This window comes from Oncorhynchus clarkii, chromosome 23, assembly GCF_045791955.1.
Source record: "Oncorhynchus clarkii lewisi isolate Uvic-CL-2024 chromosome 23, UVic_Ocla_1.0, whole genome shotgun sequence".
Taxonomy (NCBI): Eukaryota; Metazoa; Chordata; class Actinopteri; order Salmoniformes; family Salmonidae; genus Oncorhynchus; species Oncorhynchus clarkii.
The window spans coordinates 54,937,255-54,954,266 of record NC_092169.1 but is presented as its reverse complement, the minus strand read 5'-3'; the positions used below and the strand labels follow the sequence as shown (position 1 = coordinate 54,954,266).

At 48.9% G+C, this 17,012-nt stretch overlaps 1 protein-coding gene across 2 annotated transcripts in view; it reads right to left on the bottom strand.

Moving 5' to 3' along the window:
• Window positions 1-17,012, bottom strand: part of LOC139381244 (A disintegrin and metalloproteinase with thrombospondin motifs 3) — a 134,954-nt gene that overhangs the window by 64,281 nt on the left and 53,661 nt on the right. For both annotated transcript variants that reach the window (XM_071124718.1, XM_071124720.1), the window contains exon 5: window positions 3,838-3,921. In XM_071124718.1, coding sequence (XP_070980819.1) covers window positions 3,838-3,921 — 84 coding nt within the window. The remainder of the gene's footprint in view (window positions 1-3,837; window positions 3,922-17,012) is intronic.

Genomic DNA, 17,012 nt, shown 5'->3' with positions numbered 1-17,012 from the left:
AGGTAGGCTAGCTGAGAACACTTTTATTTAACCAGGTAGGCTATGTTGAGAACACCTTTATTTAACCAGGTAGGCTAGTTGAGAACACCTTTATTTAACCAGGTAGGCTAGTTGAGAACACCTTTATTTAACCAGGTAGGCCAGTTGAGAACACCTTTATTTAACCAGGTAGGCTAGTTGAGAACACCTTTATTTAACCAGGTAGGCTAGTTGAGAACACCTTTATTTAACCAGGTAGGCTAGTTGAGAACACCTTTATTTAACCAGGTAGGCTAGTTGAGAACACCTTTATCTAACCAGGTAGGCTAGTTGAGAACACCTTTATTTAACCAGGTAGGCTAGTTGAGAACACCTTTTTTTAACCAGGTAGGCTAGTTGAGAACACCTTTATTTAACCAGGTAGGCTAGTTGAGAACACCTTTATTTAACCAGGTAGGCTAGTTGAGAACACCTTTATTTAACCAGGTAGGCCAGTTGAGAACACCTTTATTTAACCAGGTAGGCTAGTTGAGAACACCTTTATTTAACCAGGTAGGCCAGTTGAGAACACCTTTATTTAACCAGGTAGGCTAGTGGAGAACACCTTTATTTAACCAGGTAGGCTAGTTGAGAACACCTTTATTTAACCAGGTAGGCTAGTGGAGAACACCTTTATTTAACCAGGTAGGCTAGTTGAGAACACCTTTATTTAACCAGGTAGGCTAGTTGAGAACACCTTTATTTAACCAGGTAGGCCAGTTGAGAACACCTTTATTTAACCAGGTAGGCTAGTGGAGAACACCTTTATTTAACCAGGTAGGCCAGTTGAGAACACCTTTATTTAACCAGGTAGGCCAGTTGAGAACACCTTTATTTAACCAGGTAGGCTAGTTGAGAACACCTTTATTTAACCAGGTAGGCTAGTTGAGAACACCTTTATTTAACCAGGTAGGCTAGTTGAGAACACCTTTATTTAACCAGGTAGGCTAGTTGAGAACACCTTTATTTAACCAGGTAGGCCAGTTGAGAACACCTTTATTTAACCAGGTAGGCTAGTTGAGAACACCTTTATTTAACCAGGTAGGCTAGTTGAGAACACCTTTATCTAACCAGGTAGGCCAGTTGAGAACACCTTTATTTAACCAGGTAGGCTAGTTGAGAACACCTTTATTTAACCAGGTAGGCCAGTTGAGAACACCTTTATTTAACCAGGTAGGCTAGTTGAGAACACCTTTATTTAACCAGGTAGGCTAGTTGAGAACACCTTTATTTAACCAGGTAGGCTAGTTGAGAACACCTTTATTTAACCAGGTAGGCTAGTTGAGAACACCTTTATTTAACCAGGTAGGCCAGTTGAGAACACCTTTATTTAACCAGGTAGGCTAGTTGAGAACACCTTTATTTAACCAGGTAGGCTAGTTGAGAACACCTTTATTTAACCAGGTAGGCTAGTTGAGAACACCTTTATTTAACCAGGTAGGCTAGTTGAGAACACCTTTATTTAACCAGGTAGGCTAGTTGAGAACACCTTTATTTAACCAGGTAGGCCAGTTGAGAACACCTTTATTTAACCAGGTAGGCTAGTTGAGAACACCTTTATTTAACCAGGTAGGCCAGTTGAGAACACCTTTATTTAACCAGGTAGGCCAGTTGAGAACACCTTTATTTAACCAGGTAGTCTAGTTGAGAACACCTTTATTTAACCAGGTAGTCTAGTTGAGAACACCTTTATTTAACCAGGTAGGCCAGTTGAGAACACCTTTATTTAACCAGGTAGGCCAGTTGAGAACACCTTTATTTAACCAGGTAGACTAGTTGAGAACACCTTTATTTAACCAGGTAGGCCAGTTGAGAACACCTTTATTTAACCAGGTAGGCCAGTTGAGAACAAGTTCTCATTTACAACTGCGACCTGGCCAAGATAAAGCAAAGCAGTGCGACACAGTTACACATGGGATAAATGGGATAAACAAACGTACATTCAATAACACAACAGAAAAATATATATACAGTGTTTGCAAATGTAGTAAGATTAGGGAGGTAAAGGCAATAAATAGCCCATAGTGGCAAAATAATTACAATTTAGCAAAATTAAACACTGGAGTGATAGATGTGCAGAAGATGAATGTGCAAATAGAGATACTAGGGTGCAAATGAGCAACAACAACAAAAAAATATATATAGGGATGAGGTAGTTGGGTGTGCTATTTACAGATGGGCTGTGTATAGGTGCAATGCTCAGTAAACTGCTCTGACAGCTTTTGCTTAAAGTTAGTAAGGGAGATATAAGACTCCAGCTTCAGTGATTTTTGCAATTCGTTCCAGTCATTGGCAGCAAAGAACTGGAAGGAAAGGCGGCCAAAGGAAGTGTTGGCTTTGGGGATGACCAGTGAAATATACCTGCTGGAGCGCGTGCTACGTGTGGATGCTGCTATGGTGACCAGTGAGCTGAGAAAAGGCAGTGTTTTACCTAGCAAAGACCTATGGATAACCTGGAGCCATTTGGTGCATACAGGTCGTAGTGGTGGGTGGTATAAGGGGCTTTGGTGACAAAACGGATGGCACTGTGAAAGACTACATCTAATTTGCTGAGTAGAGGCTATTTTGTAAATGACATCGCCGAAGTCAAGGATCGGCAGGATTTTCAGTTTTACAAGGGTATGTTTGGCAGCATGAGTGAAGGATGCTTTGTTGCGAAATAGGAAGCCGATTCTAGATTTAATTTTGGATTGGAGATGTTTGCTGTGAGTCTGGATGGCTCAAGATGGATGGATATATGGATCAAGATGGATCATTTGAAATTTATTGATTTGAATAAATTAGGGCAAATACAAATGAACAGTTGAAACAGTTATTCAATACAATGCATCCTAGTTTAAGGCAATTTCTTTTTTCTTTTTAATTTTTTTCTTTTTTTTTTACCCCTTTTTCTCCCCAATTTCGTAGTATCCAATTGTTGTAGTAGCTACTATCTTGTCTCATCGCTACAACTCCCGTACAGGCTCGGGAGAGACGAAGGTTGAAAGTCATGCGTCCTCCGATACACAACCCAACCAAGCCGCACTGCTTCTTAACACAGCGCGCATCCAACCCGGAAGCCAGCCGCACCAATGCGTCGGAGGAAACACCGTGCACCTGGCCACCTTGGTTAGCGTACACTGCGCCCAGCCCGCCACAGGAGTCGCTGGTGCGCGATGAGACAAGGACACCCCTACCGACCAAGCCCTCCCTAACCCGGACGACGCTAGGCCAATTGTGCGTCGCCCCACGGACCTCCCGGTCGCGGCCGGTTACGACAGAGCCTGGGCGCGAACCCAGGGACTCTGATGGCACAGCTGGCGCTGCAGTACAGCACCCTTAACCACTGCGCCACCCGGGAGTCCGTTTAAGCCAATTTCAACACTATTTGTGACACAATTAGTTGATTTCCAATGGCCACCCATTATCACCCCTGGAGAGAGAGAGAAAGAGAGAGCGAGAGAGACAAAGAGAAGGAGACGAGAGAGACAGAGAGAAGGAGACGAGAGAGACAGAGCGAGCGATGGGTGTAATGTAAACTCTTACCTGTCTGTACCTGACCGTGATCAGGAAGATGAGAAGTCTTACCTGTCTGTACCTGACCGTGATCAGGAAGATGAGAAGTCTTACCTGTCTGTACCTGACCGTAATCAGGAAGATGAGAAGTCTTACCTGTCTGTACCTGACCGTGATCAGGAAGATGAGAAGTCTTACCTGTCTGTACCCGACCATGATCAGGAAGATGAGAAGTCTTACCTGTCTGTACCTGACCGTAATCAGGAAGATGAGAAGTCTTACCTGTCTGTACCTGACCGTGATCAGGAAGATGAGAAGTCTTACCTGTCTGTACCCGACCATGATCATGCGGACGAGGACGATGTTGATGTTGGTTCCCAAGGACTCATCGTGGTAGATCTCATCAACCTAAGGGAAGCAGCCAGAGAGATAAACAACATCAATTTATTTATTTAGTGAATTCCTTTAGCCAAGCCATTGCTTCGGGTCCTGCTGAGTTGAGGGTGAGTAGGCCCTCCGCTGAGTTGGTAGATTGGACAGACCTTAGGAATGTGGTGCATGATTCGCTCCAACCCACAGGCACTAAGGGGTGAAGGAATCTATAGCCTGGTCTCAGATCTGTTTGTGCTGTCTTGCCAACTCTTATGGTCATTGTCACGCCAATGGTAACAATCATGTGCCCTGGTCAAAAGTAGTACACTATATAGGGAATCGGGTTCCATTTGGGACGCGAACCCATATGAGAATGCTTCTGATGCTAGATTCATCCTCTCATAGTGTGTTCCTTAATACGCGATTTGATGATAGCTCATAGTACACAGGCGTACATCAAAGAGTACACAGCACGTCACATCTGGCAAAAACACAGCTGGTCGTTTGTTTAGCTTTCAGAAGGATAAGCCAGCCAGGACCGGCCTTTCAGAAGGATAAGGCAGCCAGCCAGCCAGCCAGCCAGGGCCGGCCTTCCAGAAGGATAAGGCAGCCAGCCAACCGGGGCCGTCCCTCCAGAAGGATAAGGCAGCCAGCCAGCCAGGACTGCCCCTCCAGAAGGATAAGGCAGCCAGCCAGCCAGGACTGCCCCTCCAGAAGGATAAGGCAGCCAGCCAACCGGGGCCAGCCCTCCAGAAGGATAAGGCAGCCATCCAGCCAGGACTGCCCCTCCAGAAGGATAAGGCAGCCAGCCAACCGGGGCCGGTCCTCCAGAAGGATAAGGCAGCCAGCCAGCCAGCCAGGGCTGCCCCTCCAGAAGGATAAGGCAGCCAGCCAGCCAGGACTGCCCCTCCAGAAGGATAAGGCAGCCAGGCAGCCAGCAAGGACTGCCCCTCCAGAAGGATAAGACAGCCAGCCAGGACTGCCCCTCCAGAAGGATAAGGCAGCCAGCCAGGACTGACCCTCCAGGAGGATAAGGCAGCCAACCAGCCAGCCAGGACTGCCCTTCCAGAAGGATAAGGCAGCCAGGACTGCCCCTCCAGAAGGATAAGGCAGCCAGCCAGCCAGGACTGCCCCTCCGGAAGGATAAGGCAGCCAGCCAGCCAGGACTGCCCCTCCAGAAGGATAAGGCAGCCAGCCAGCCAGGACTGCCCCTCCAGAAGGATAAGGCAGCCAGCCAGGACTGCCACTCCAGAAGGATAAGGCAGCCAGCCAGGACTGACCCTCCAGAAGGATAAGGCAGCCAGCCAGGACTGACCCTCCAGAAGGATAAGGCAGCCAGCCAGGACTGACCCTCCAGAAGGATAAGGCAGCCAGCCAGGACTGACCCTCCAGAAGGATAAGGCAGAAGGACAAAACACTCCTACTGAACAATAACCTGTAATAATCTGGCATAGAACCTGACAGGACAAACACTCCCGCTGAACAATAACCTGTAATAATCTGACATAGAACCTGACAGGACGAACACTCCCACTGAACAAAAACCTGTAATAATCTGACATAGAACCTGACAGGACAAACACTCCCACTGAACAATAACCTGTAATAATCTGACATAGAACCTGACAGGACAAACACTCCCACTGAACAATAACCTGTAATAATCTGACATAGAACTTGACAGGACAAACACTCCTGCTGAACAATAACCTGTAATAATCTGACATAGAACCTGACAGGACAAACACTCCCACTGAACAATAACCTGTAATAATCTGACATAGAACCTGACAGGACAAACACTCCCACTGAACAAAAACCTGTAATAATCTGACATAGAACTTGACAGGACAAACACTCCTGCTGAACAATAACCTGTAATAATCTGACATAGAACCTGACAGGACAAACACTCCCACTGAACAATAACCTGTAATAATCTGACATAGAACCTGACAGGACAAACACTCCCACTGAACAATAACCTGTAATAATCTGACATAGAACCTGACAGGACAAACACTCCCACTGAACAATAACCTGTAATAATCTGACATAGAACCTGACACGACAAACACTCCTCCTGAACACTGATTCACTTGGCTCAATAGTTCACACCAATGTGCTTCCACTCGACAGCACAGGAGTGGAAGCAATCCCCTCTACAGAGAGTGTGTGTGTGTGTGTGTGTGTGTGTGTGTGTGTGTGTGTGTGTGTGTGTGTGTGTGTGTCTGCTCTCTGATGGTTTGGTTTTGCATACATGGAATGGGTGGGTGGTAATGGGATGCTGCTGTCCACAGTGGGTGGGTGGTAATGGGATGCTGCTATCCACAGTGGGTGGCTGGTAATGGGATGCTGCTATCCACAGTGGGTGGGTGGGTGGTAATGGGATGCTGCTGTCCACAGTGGGTGGGTGGGTGGTAATGGGATGCTGCTGTCCACAGTGGGTGGGTGGGTGGTAATGGGATGCTGCTGTCCACAGTGGGTGGCTGGTAATGGGATGCTGCTATCCACAGTGGGTGGGTGGTAATGGGATGCTGCTATCCACAGTGGGTGGCTGGTAATGGGATGCTGCTATCCACAGTGGGTGGGTGGGTGGTAATGGGATGCTGCTGTCCACAGTGGGTGGCTGGTAATGGGATGCTGCTATCCACAGTGGGTGGGTGGGTGGTAATGGGATGCTGCTGTCCACAGTGGGTGGGTGGTAATGGGATGCTGCTGTCCACAGTGGGTGGGTGGTAATGGGATGCTGCTGTCCACAGTGGGTGGGTGGTAATGGGATGCTGCTGTCCACAGTGGGTGGGTGGTAATGGGATGGTGCTGTCCACAGTGGGTGGGTGGTAATGGGATGCTGCTATCCACAGTGGGTGGCTGGTAATGGGATGCTGCTATCCACAGTGGGTGGGTGGGTGGTAATGGGATGCTGCTGTCCACAGTGGGTGGGTGGGTGGTAATGGGATGCTGCTGTCCACAGTGGGTGGCTGGTAATGGGATGCTGCTATCCACAGTGGGTGGGTGGGTGGTAATGGGATGCTGCTGTCCACAGTGGGTGGGTGGTAATGGGATGCTGCTATCCACAGTGGGTGGGTGGGTGGTAATGGGATGCTGCTGTCCACAGTGGGTGGGTGGTAATGGGATGCTGCTGTCCACAGTGGGTGGCTGGTAATGGGATGCTGCTGTCCACAGTGGGTGGCTGGTAATAGGATGCTGCTGTCCACAGTGGGTGGCTGGTAATGGGATGCTGCTATCCACAGTGGGTGGCTGGTAATGGGATGCTGCTATCCACAGTGGGTGGGTGGGTGGTAATGGGATGCTGCTGTCCACAGTGGGTGGCTGGTAATAGGATGCTGCTGTCCACAGTGGGTGGGTGGTAATGGGATGCTGCTGTCCACAGTGGGTGGGTGGTAATGGGATGCTGCTGTCCACAGTGGGTGGGTGGTAATGGGATGCTGCTGTCCACAGTGGGTGGGTGGTAATGGGATGCTGCTGTCCACAGTGGGTGGCTGGTAATGGGATGCTGCTATCCACAGTGGGTGGCTGGTAATGGGATGCTGCTATCCACAGTGGGTGGGTGGGTGGTAATGGGATGCTGCTGTCCACAGTGGGTGGGTGGGTGGTAATGGGATGCTGCTGTCCACAGTGGGTGGCTGGTAATGGGATGCTGCTATCCACAGTGGGTGGGTGGGTGGTAATGGGATGCTGCTGTCCACAGTGGGTGGGTGGTAATGGGATGCTGCTATCCACAGTGGGTGGGTGGGTGGTAATGGGATGCTGCTGTCCACAGTGGGTGGGTGGTAATGGGATGCTGCTGTCCACAGTGGGTGGGTGGTAATGGGATGCTGCTGTCCACAGTGGGTGGGTGGTAATGGGATGCTGCTGTCCACAGTGGGTGGCTGGTAATGGGATGCTGCTGTCCACAGTGGGTGGCTGGTAATAGGATGCTGCTGTCCACAGTGGGTGGCTGGTAATGGGATGCTGCTATCCACAGTGGGTGGCTGGTAATGGGATGCTGCTATCCACAGTGGGTGGGTGGGTGGTAATGGGATGCTGCTGTCCACAGTGGGTGGCTGGTAATAGGATGCTGCTGTCCACAGTGGGTGGTTGGTAATGGGATGCTGCTATCCACAGTGGGTGGCTGGTAATGGGATGCTGCTATCCACAGTGGGTGGGTGGGTGGTAATGGGATGCTGCTGTCCACAGTAGGTGGCTGGTAATGGGATGCTGCTATCCACAGTGGGTGGCTGGTAATGGGATGCTGCTGTCCACAGTGGGTGTGTGGTAATAGGATGCTGCTGTCCACAGTGGGTGGCTGGTAATGGGATGCTGCTATCCACAGTGGGTGGCTGGTAATGGGATGCTGCTGTCCACAGTGGGTGGGTGGTAATGGGATGCTGCTATCCACAGTGGGTGGCTGGTAATGGGATGCTGCTGTCCACAGTGGGTGGGTGGGTGGTAATGGGATGCTGCTGTCCACAGTGGGTGGCTGGTAATGGGATGCTGCTATCCACAGTGGGTGGGTGGGTGGTAATGGGATGCTGCTGTCCACAGTGGGTGGGTGGTAATGGGATGCTGCTATCCACAGTGGGTGGGTGGGTGGTAATGGGATGCTGCTGTCCACAGTGGGTGGGTGGTAATGGGATGCTGCTGTCCACAGTGGGTGGGTGGTAATGGGATGCTGCTGTCCACAGTGGGTGGGTGGTAATGGGATGCTGCTATCCACAGTGGGTGGCTGGTAATGGGATGCTGCTGTCCACAGTGGGTGGCTGGTAATAGGATGCTGCTGTCCACAGTGGGTGGCTGGTAATGGGATGCTGCTATCCACAGTGGGTGGCTGGTAATGGGATGCTGCTATCCACAGTGGGTGGGTGGGTGGTAATGGGATGCTGCTGTCCACAGTGGGTGGCTGGTAATAGGATGCTGCTGTCCACAGTGGGTGGGTGGTAATGGGATGCTGCTGTCCACAGTGGGTGGGTGGTAATGGGATGCTGCTGTCCACAGTGGGTGGGTGGTAATGGGATGCTGCTGTCCACAGTGGGTGGGTGGTAATGGGATGCTGCTGTCCACAGTGGGTGGCTGGTAATGGGATGCTGCTATCCACAGTGGGTGGCTGGTAATGGGATGCTGCTATCCACAGTGGGTGGGTGGGTGGTAATGGGATGCTGCTGTCCACAGTGGGTGGGTGGGTGGTAATGGGATGCTGCTGTCCACAGTGGGTGGCTGGTAATGGGATGCTGCTATCCACAGTGGGTGGGTGGGTGGTAATGGGATGCTGCTGTCCACAGTGGGTGGGTGGTAATGGGATGCTGCTATCCACAGTGGGTGGGTGGGTGGTAATGGGATGCTGCTGTCCACAGTGGGTGGCTGGTAATGGGATGCTGCTGTCCACAGTGGGTGGCTGGTAATGGGATGCTGCTATCCACAGTGGGTGGGTGGTAATAGGATGCTGCTGTCCACAGTGGGTGGCTGGTAATGGGATGCTGCTATCCACAGTGGGTGGCTGGTAATGGGATGCTGCTGTCCACAGTGGGTGGGTGGTAATGGGATGCTGCTATCCACAGTGGGTGGCTGGTAATGGGATGCTGCTGTCCACAGTGGGTGGGTGGTAATAGGATGCTGCTGTCCACAGTGGGTGGGTGGGTGGTAATGGGATGCTGCTATCCACAGTGGGTGGCTGGTAATGGGATGCTGCTGTCCACAGTGGGTGGGTGGTAATGGGATGCTGCTATCCACAGTGGGTGGGTGGTAATGGGATGCTGCTATCCACAGTGAGTGGCTGGTAATGGGATGCTGCTGTCCACAGTGGGTGGGTGGTAATGGGATGCTGCTGTCCACAGTGGGTGGGTGGCTGGTAATGGGATGCTGCTGTCCACAGTGGGTGGCTGGTAATGGGATGCTGCTATCCACAGTGGGTGGGTGGTAATGGGATGCTGCTATCCACAGTGGGTGGCTGGTAATAGGATGCTGCTGTCCACAGTGGGTGGCTGGTAATGGGATGCTGCTCTCCACAGTGGGTGGCTGGTAATAGGATGCTGCTGTCCACAGTGGGTGGCTGGTAATAGGATGCTGCTGTCCACAGTGGGTTGGTGGTAATAAGATGCTGCTGTCCACAGTGGGTGGGTGGTAATGGGATGCTGCTGTCCACAGTGGGTGGGTGGTAATGGGATGCTGCTCTCCACAGTGGGTGGGTGGGTGGTAATGGGATGCTGCTATCCACAGTGGGTGGGTGGGTGGTAATGGGATGCTGCTGTCCACAGTGGGTGGGTGGGTGGTAATGGGATGCTGCTGTCCACAGTGGGTGGGTGGGTGGTAATGGGATGCTGCTGTCCACAGTGGGTGGGTGGTAATAGGATGCTGCTGTCCACAGTGGGTGGGTGGTAATGGGATGCTGCTGTCCACAGTGGGTGGGTGGGTGGTAATGGGATGCTGCTATCCACAGTGGGTGGCTGGTAATGGGATGCTGCTATCCACAGTGGGTGGGTGGTAATGGGATGCTGCTATCCACAGTGGGTGGGTGGTAATGGGATGCTGCTGTCCACAGTGGGTGGGTGGGTGGTAATGGGATGCTGCTGTCCACAGTGGGTGGGTGGGTGGGTGGTAATGGGATGCTGCTATCCACAGTGGGAGGCTGGTAATGGGATGCTGCTATCCACAGTGGGTGGGTGGTAATGGGATGCTGCTATCCACAGTGGGTGGGTGGTAATGGGATGCTGCTGTCCACAGTGGGTGGGTGGGTGGTAATGGGATGCTGCTATCCACAGTGGGTGGCTGGTAATGGGATGCTGCTATCCACAGTGGGTGGGTGGTAATGGGATGCTGCTATCCACAGTGGGTGGGTGGTAATGGGATGCTGCTGTCCACAGTGGGTGGGTGGTAATGGGATGCTGCTGTCCACAGTGGGTGGGTGGGTGGTAATGGGATGCTGCTATCCACAGTGGGTGGCTGGTAATGGGATGCTACTATCCACAGTGGGTGGGTGGTAATGGGATGCTGCTATCCACAGTGGGTGGGTGGTAATGGGATGCTGCTGTCCACAGTGGGTGGGTGGGTGGTAATGGGATGCTGCTGTCCACAGTGGGTGGGTGGGTGGGTGGTAACGGGATGCTGCTATCCACAGTGGGAGGCTGGTAATGGGATGCTGCTATCCACAGTGGGTGGGTGGTAATGGGATGCTGCTATCCACAGTGGGTGGCTGGTAATGGGATGCTGTTATCCACAGTGGGTGGCTGGTAATGGGATGCTGCTATCCACAGTGGGTTGCTGGTAATGGGATGCTGCTATCCACAGTGGGTGGCGGGTAATGGGATGCTGCTGTCCACAGTGGGTGGCTGGTAATAGGATGCTGCTATCCACAGTGGGTGGGTGGTAATGGGATGCTGCTATCCACAGTGGGTGGCTGGTAATGGGATGCTGCTATCCACAGTGGGTGGGTGGTAATGGGATGCTGCTATCCACAGTGGGTGGCTGGTAATGGGATGCTGCTATCCACAGTGGGTGGGTGGTAATGGGATGCTGCTATCCACAGTGGGTGGTTGGTAATGGGATGCTGCTATCCACAGTGGGTGGCTGGTAATGGGATGCTGCTGTCCACAGTGGGTGGCTGGTAATGGGATGCTGCTATCCACAGTGGGTGGCTGGTAATGGGATGCTGCTATCCACAGTGGGTGGCTGGTAATGGGATGCTGCTGCCCACAGTGAGTGCTTGTCATGCTGGTGCTGGGCCTTCCTGGCCATGGGACCATGTGGAGTCGTTCTGCCTCTATTCTTATGAGTTGTGATTCAACAGGCAATCATGTGCGATATCTTGTTAAAACACTGGCACGCGTCCAAATGAAACCACTGCAATTATGCAACGGCTGAGCTAGTCTGACCTAGAAATGCTATGATGACTGCAACACGGTCCCATAACGATGGAATGTGTGGAGACTTAATGGAGGAGCTGCAAACCAACATGGAAATTCCAATCTGTAAGTGGTTTCAACTAATTATTATTAACTAACTGGTTCCACGGCGTTTTTAAGTTGACTCAACTTTTCGGTCTGAGTGTTACCTGAACTAAAAACAAATAGAGATGAGCCAAATTTACTGTAGGTCCAACTGGAGAATAACGTAGGCCGAAATTCAGTGAACATAAAATGACGTGTTTATTCAACTCGTCTCTTACGTTCATTCAACAAAAATGATTATTTGCGCATCTTAACTTAAAAACATTTTAAAAGTCACTGGAACTAGTTAGACACACAAACTGTGCTTTTAATATACAATATTTTCAACTGACATGGTCTCTGTTCATTTATGCAGTAATTGTAATTCAACATGTTCTTCTCTGGGATTTGAACTCACAATCTCCTGGTTCAGAGCATTTAAAATCTTCCTGCGTCTCCACCATGTCTGTGTCAATGACTGATTTTCACCTGTATTGCTAGACTTTTCACTTCTAAAATCTCACCTCTGTTAATTAAAAGTACCTCTCCAGAACAACTACTTTATTCATTATAGTGATTGAGGAGTAACATTAGAACAGAGTAATATTCCCCACCAACATTAGACAACAACACAGAAAACCCTTCAATTGCTGAAATAAGTAAATCAATGACGAGAGGATAGTCAGATTAACTGATAACAGACAGACATGGTGGTTTAGCAGGAAGATTGGAATGATGTAAACCAAGAGGTTGTGAGTTCAAATCCCAGGTGAGGACATTTATATAAATGAACATGCACAATGTCAACATGTGTCAAATATATACATTGAAAACATTGTATATTAAAAGCACTGTGCTTGTAACCAGATGCACTTTTTTTTAGTTAAGATGCCAAAATAATAATTTATAGTTTAATGAACATATGAGACAAGTTGAGCAAACATACCATTTTAAGTTGACCCCCCCCCTTCTAGGTTTACTCAACCCACAAGGCTCTGGTCAAACATAGTTCACTACGGAATACGGAGCCATTTGTGACGCAGACTGAGTAACATTTCCATCCGAGCATGTTTTATCCTCATCAAACCATCCACTACGTGTCAACACTCCCTCTAGGGTCCTATAGAGTCAATCAACAGCTTCCATTTGTGGTTTGCTGAATGCGGGTTTGAGGAAAAGAACCAGGGATTTGGAATCTTGCTTCTGTTTCCATAGCTACCTACAGAAGTCTTAGAACAGGAACAGTCCCCGCTTGGTTATGGATCCTGATTATCAACATGCCGAGTCAGCTGACTGGAGACCAGTAGGGACCAGGAGACACAGGGTTCATTGAGTTACACGTCAGAAAAACAACCTTTCTAATTATTTTGTTTTCTTCTCACAGGTGACTCTTTAACCTGTTGTCCTAGAAAATATATATGCTATGAAAACATATGTGTAAGCTATACAACACAATCAGTCTTCTATGGTTGGTTTGTTTTGAACTTTGTATGTCTGCCCAAACATGAACTTGATGTACTGGCTGCGGTTACTAGACAGTTTTTGTGAATATGTCTCGATGCTTTACTTTTTCTTCAAGTGTGTCTTAAACTAAAATGTATGGATGAAATAGGCTGCCGTTGGGCCTCCCGAGTGGTGCAGCCTTCCCTAGGTACTGCATCGCAGTGTTGCGGCGTCACTACAGTCTGGGATCAAACCCAGGCTGTCACAATTGGCTGTGACCGGGAGTCCCATAGGGCGGCGCCCAATAAGCCCAGCGTTGTCATAGTTAGGGGATGGTTTGGCCCGGGGGGGCTTTACTTAGCTCATCGTGCTCTAGCAACTCCTTGTGGCGGGCCAAGCGCCTGCAGGCTGACCTCGGTCATCAGTTGAATGGTGTAGCTGGCTTCTGGGTTAATAGCCTACGGCTATTCTTCAACAGAAATGCGTAAAACTACGTCACAATGCTGTAGACACCTTAGGGAATACGTAGAAAGCGTAAGCTCGTTGATGGTACATTCACAGCTGAATAGGGAGTCATTGGAACGCAGCGCTTTCAAAACCTGGGGCATTTCCGGATTGGATTTTTCTCAGGCTTTCGCCTGCAACATCAGTTCTGTTATACTCACAGACAATATCTTTACAGTTTTGGAAACGTTAGAGTGTTTTCTATCCAAAGCTGTCAATTATATGCATATTCTAGCATCTTTTCCTGACAAAATATCCTGTTTAAAACGGGAACGTTTTTTTCCAAAAATGAAAATACTGCCCCCTAGCACCAAGAGGTTAAGAAACGCGGCTTTGGGGGGGGGATCATGTTTCGGAGGACGCATGATTTGACCTTTGCCTCTCCTGAGCCCGTTGTGGAGTTGCAGCGATGAGACAGACCAGAAAGTTTCAACAACACTAGACCAGATATGTCTCAACAACACTAGACCAGATATGTCTCATCACCACTAGCCCAGATATGTCTCAACACCACTAGACCAGATATGTCTCAACAACACTAGACCAGATATGTCTCATCAACACTAGACCAGATATATCTCAAAAACACTAGACCAGATGTGTCTCAACAACACTAGACCAGAAAGGTTTCAACAACACTAGACCAGATATATCTCAACAACACTAGACCAGATATGTCTCAACAACACTAGACCAGATATGTCTCATCAACACTAGACCAGATATATCTCAACACCACTAGACCAGATATATCTCAACAGCACTAGACCAGATATATCTCATCAACACTAGACCAGATATGTCTCAACAACACTAGACCAGATATGTCTCAACAACACTAGACCAGATATGTCTCAACAGCACTAGACCAGATATGTCTCAACACCACTAGACCAGATATGTCTCAACAGCACTAGACCAGATATATCTCAACAGCACTAGACCAGATATGTCTCAACAACACTAGACCAGATATGTCTCAACAACACTAGACCAGATATGTCTCAACAGCACTAGACCAGATGTGTCTCAACAACACTAGACCAGATATGTCTCAACAACACTAGACCAGATATGTCTCAACAGCACTAGACCAGATATGTCTCAACAGCACTAGACCAGATATGTCTCAACAACACTATACCAGAAAGGTTTCTACAACACTAGACCAGATATATCTCAACAGCACTAGACCAGATATATCTCAACACCACTAGACCATGGTGAGTTAGGTCAAATGGTCTCCTCCAAGCAGAGCGAAGGTCGGCCATATTGATTTATTTGTTTTAGTGACCGTCTCTCTCCTGTTTACCAGAATACTGGAGGTCTGAGCTGATGCACGTTGTTTTATTGACAGTCTCTCTCCTGTTTACCAGAATGCTGGAGGTCTGAGCTGATGCACGTTGTTTTAGTGACCGTCTCTCTCCTGTTTACCAGAATACTGGAGGTCTGAGCTGATGCACGTTGTTTTAGTGACAGTCTCTCTCCTGTTTACCAGAATGCTGGAGGTCTGAGCTGATGCACGTTGTTTTAGTGACAGTCTCTCTCCTGTTTACCAGAATACTGGAGGTCTGAGCTGATGCACGTTGTTTTAGTGACAGTCTCTCTCCTGTTTACCAGAATACTGGAGGTCTGAGCTGATGCACGTTGTTTTAGTGACCGTCTCTCTCCTGTTTACCAGAATGCTGGAGGTCTGAGCTGATGCACGTTGTTTTAGTGACAGTCTCTCTCCTGTTTACCAGAATACTGGAGGTCTGAGCTGATGCACGTTGTTTTAGTGACAGTCTCTCTCCTGTTTACCAGAATGCTGGAGGTCTGAGCTGATGCACGTTGTTTTAGTGACAGTCTCTCTCCTGTTTACCAGAATGCTGGAGGTCTGAGCTGATGCACGTTGTTTTAGTGACCGTCTCTCTCCTGTTTACCAGAATGCTGGAGGTCTGAGCTGATGCACTTTGTTTTAGTGACAGTCTCTCTCCTGTTTACCAGAATACTGGAGGTCTGAGCTGATGCACGTTGTTTTAGTGACAGTCTCTCTCCTGTTTACCAGAATGCTGGAGGTCTGAGCTGATGCACGTTGTTTTATTGACAGTCTCTCTCCTGTTTACCAGAATACTGGAGGTCTGAGCTGATGCACGTTGTTTTAGTGACCGTCTCTCTCCTGTTTACCAGAATACTGGAGGTCTGAGCTGATGCACGTTGTTTTAGTGACAGTCTCTCTCCTGTTTACCAGAATACTGGAGGTCTGAGCTGATGCACGTTGTTTTAGTGACAGTCTCTCTCCTGTTTACCAGAATACTGGAGGTCTGAGCTGATGCACGTTGTTTTAGTGACCGTCTCTCTCCTGTTTACCAGAATACTGGAGGTCTGAGCTGATGCACGTTGTTTTATTGACAGTCTCTCACCTGTTTACCAGAATACTGGAGGTCTGAGCTGATACACGTTGTTTTAGTGACAGTCTCTCTCCTGTTTACCAGAATACTGGAGGTCTGAGCTGATGCACGTTGTTTTAGTGACCGTCTCTCTCCTGTTTACCAGAATACTGGAGGTCTGAGCTGATGCACGTTGTTTTATTGACAGTCTCTCTCCTGTTTACCAGAATACTGGAGGTCTGAGCTGATGCACGTTGTTTTAGTGACAGTCTCTCTCCTGTTTACCAGAATGCTGGAGGTCTGAGCTGATGCACGTTGTTTTAGTGACCGTCTCTCTCCTGTTTACCAGAATACTGGAGGTCTGAGCTGATGCACGTTGTTTTAGTGACAGTCTCTCTCCTGTTTACCAGAATACTGGAGGTCTGAGCTGATGCACGTTGTTTTAGTGACAGTCTCTCTCCTGTTTACCAGAATACTGGAGGTCTGAGCTGATGCACGTTGTTTTATTGACAGTCTCTCACCTGTTTACCAGAATACTGGAGGTCTGAGCTGATGCACGTTGTTTTAGTGACAGTCTCTCTCCTGTTTACCAGAATACTGGAGGTCTGAGCTGATGCACGTTGTTTTAGTGACAGTCTCTCACCTGTTTACCAGAATATTGGAGGTCTGAGCTGATGCACGTTGTTTTATTGACAGTCTCTCTCCTGTTTACCAGAATACTGGAGGTCTGAGCTGATGCACGTTGTTTTAGTGACAGTCTCTCACCTGTTTACCAGAATACTGGAGGTCTGAGCTGATGCACGTTGTTTTAGTGGCAGTCTCTCTCCTGTTTACCAGAATACTGGAGGTCTGAGCTGATGCACTTTGTTTTAGTGACCGTCTCTCTCCT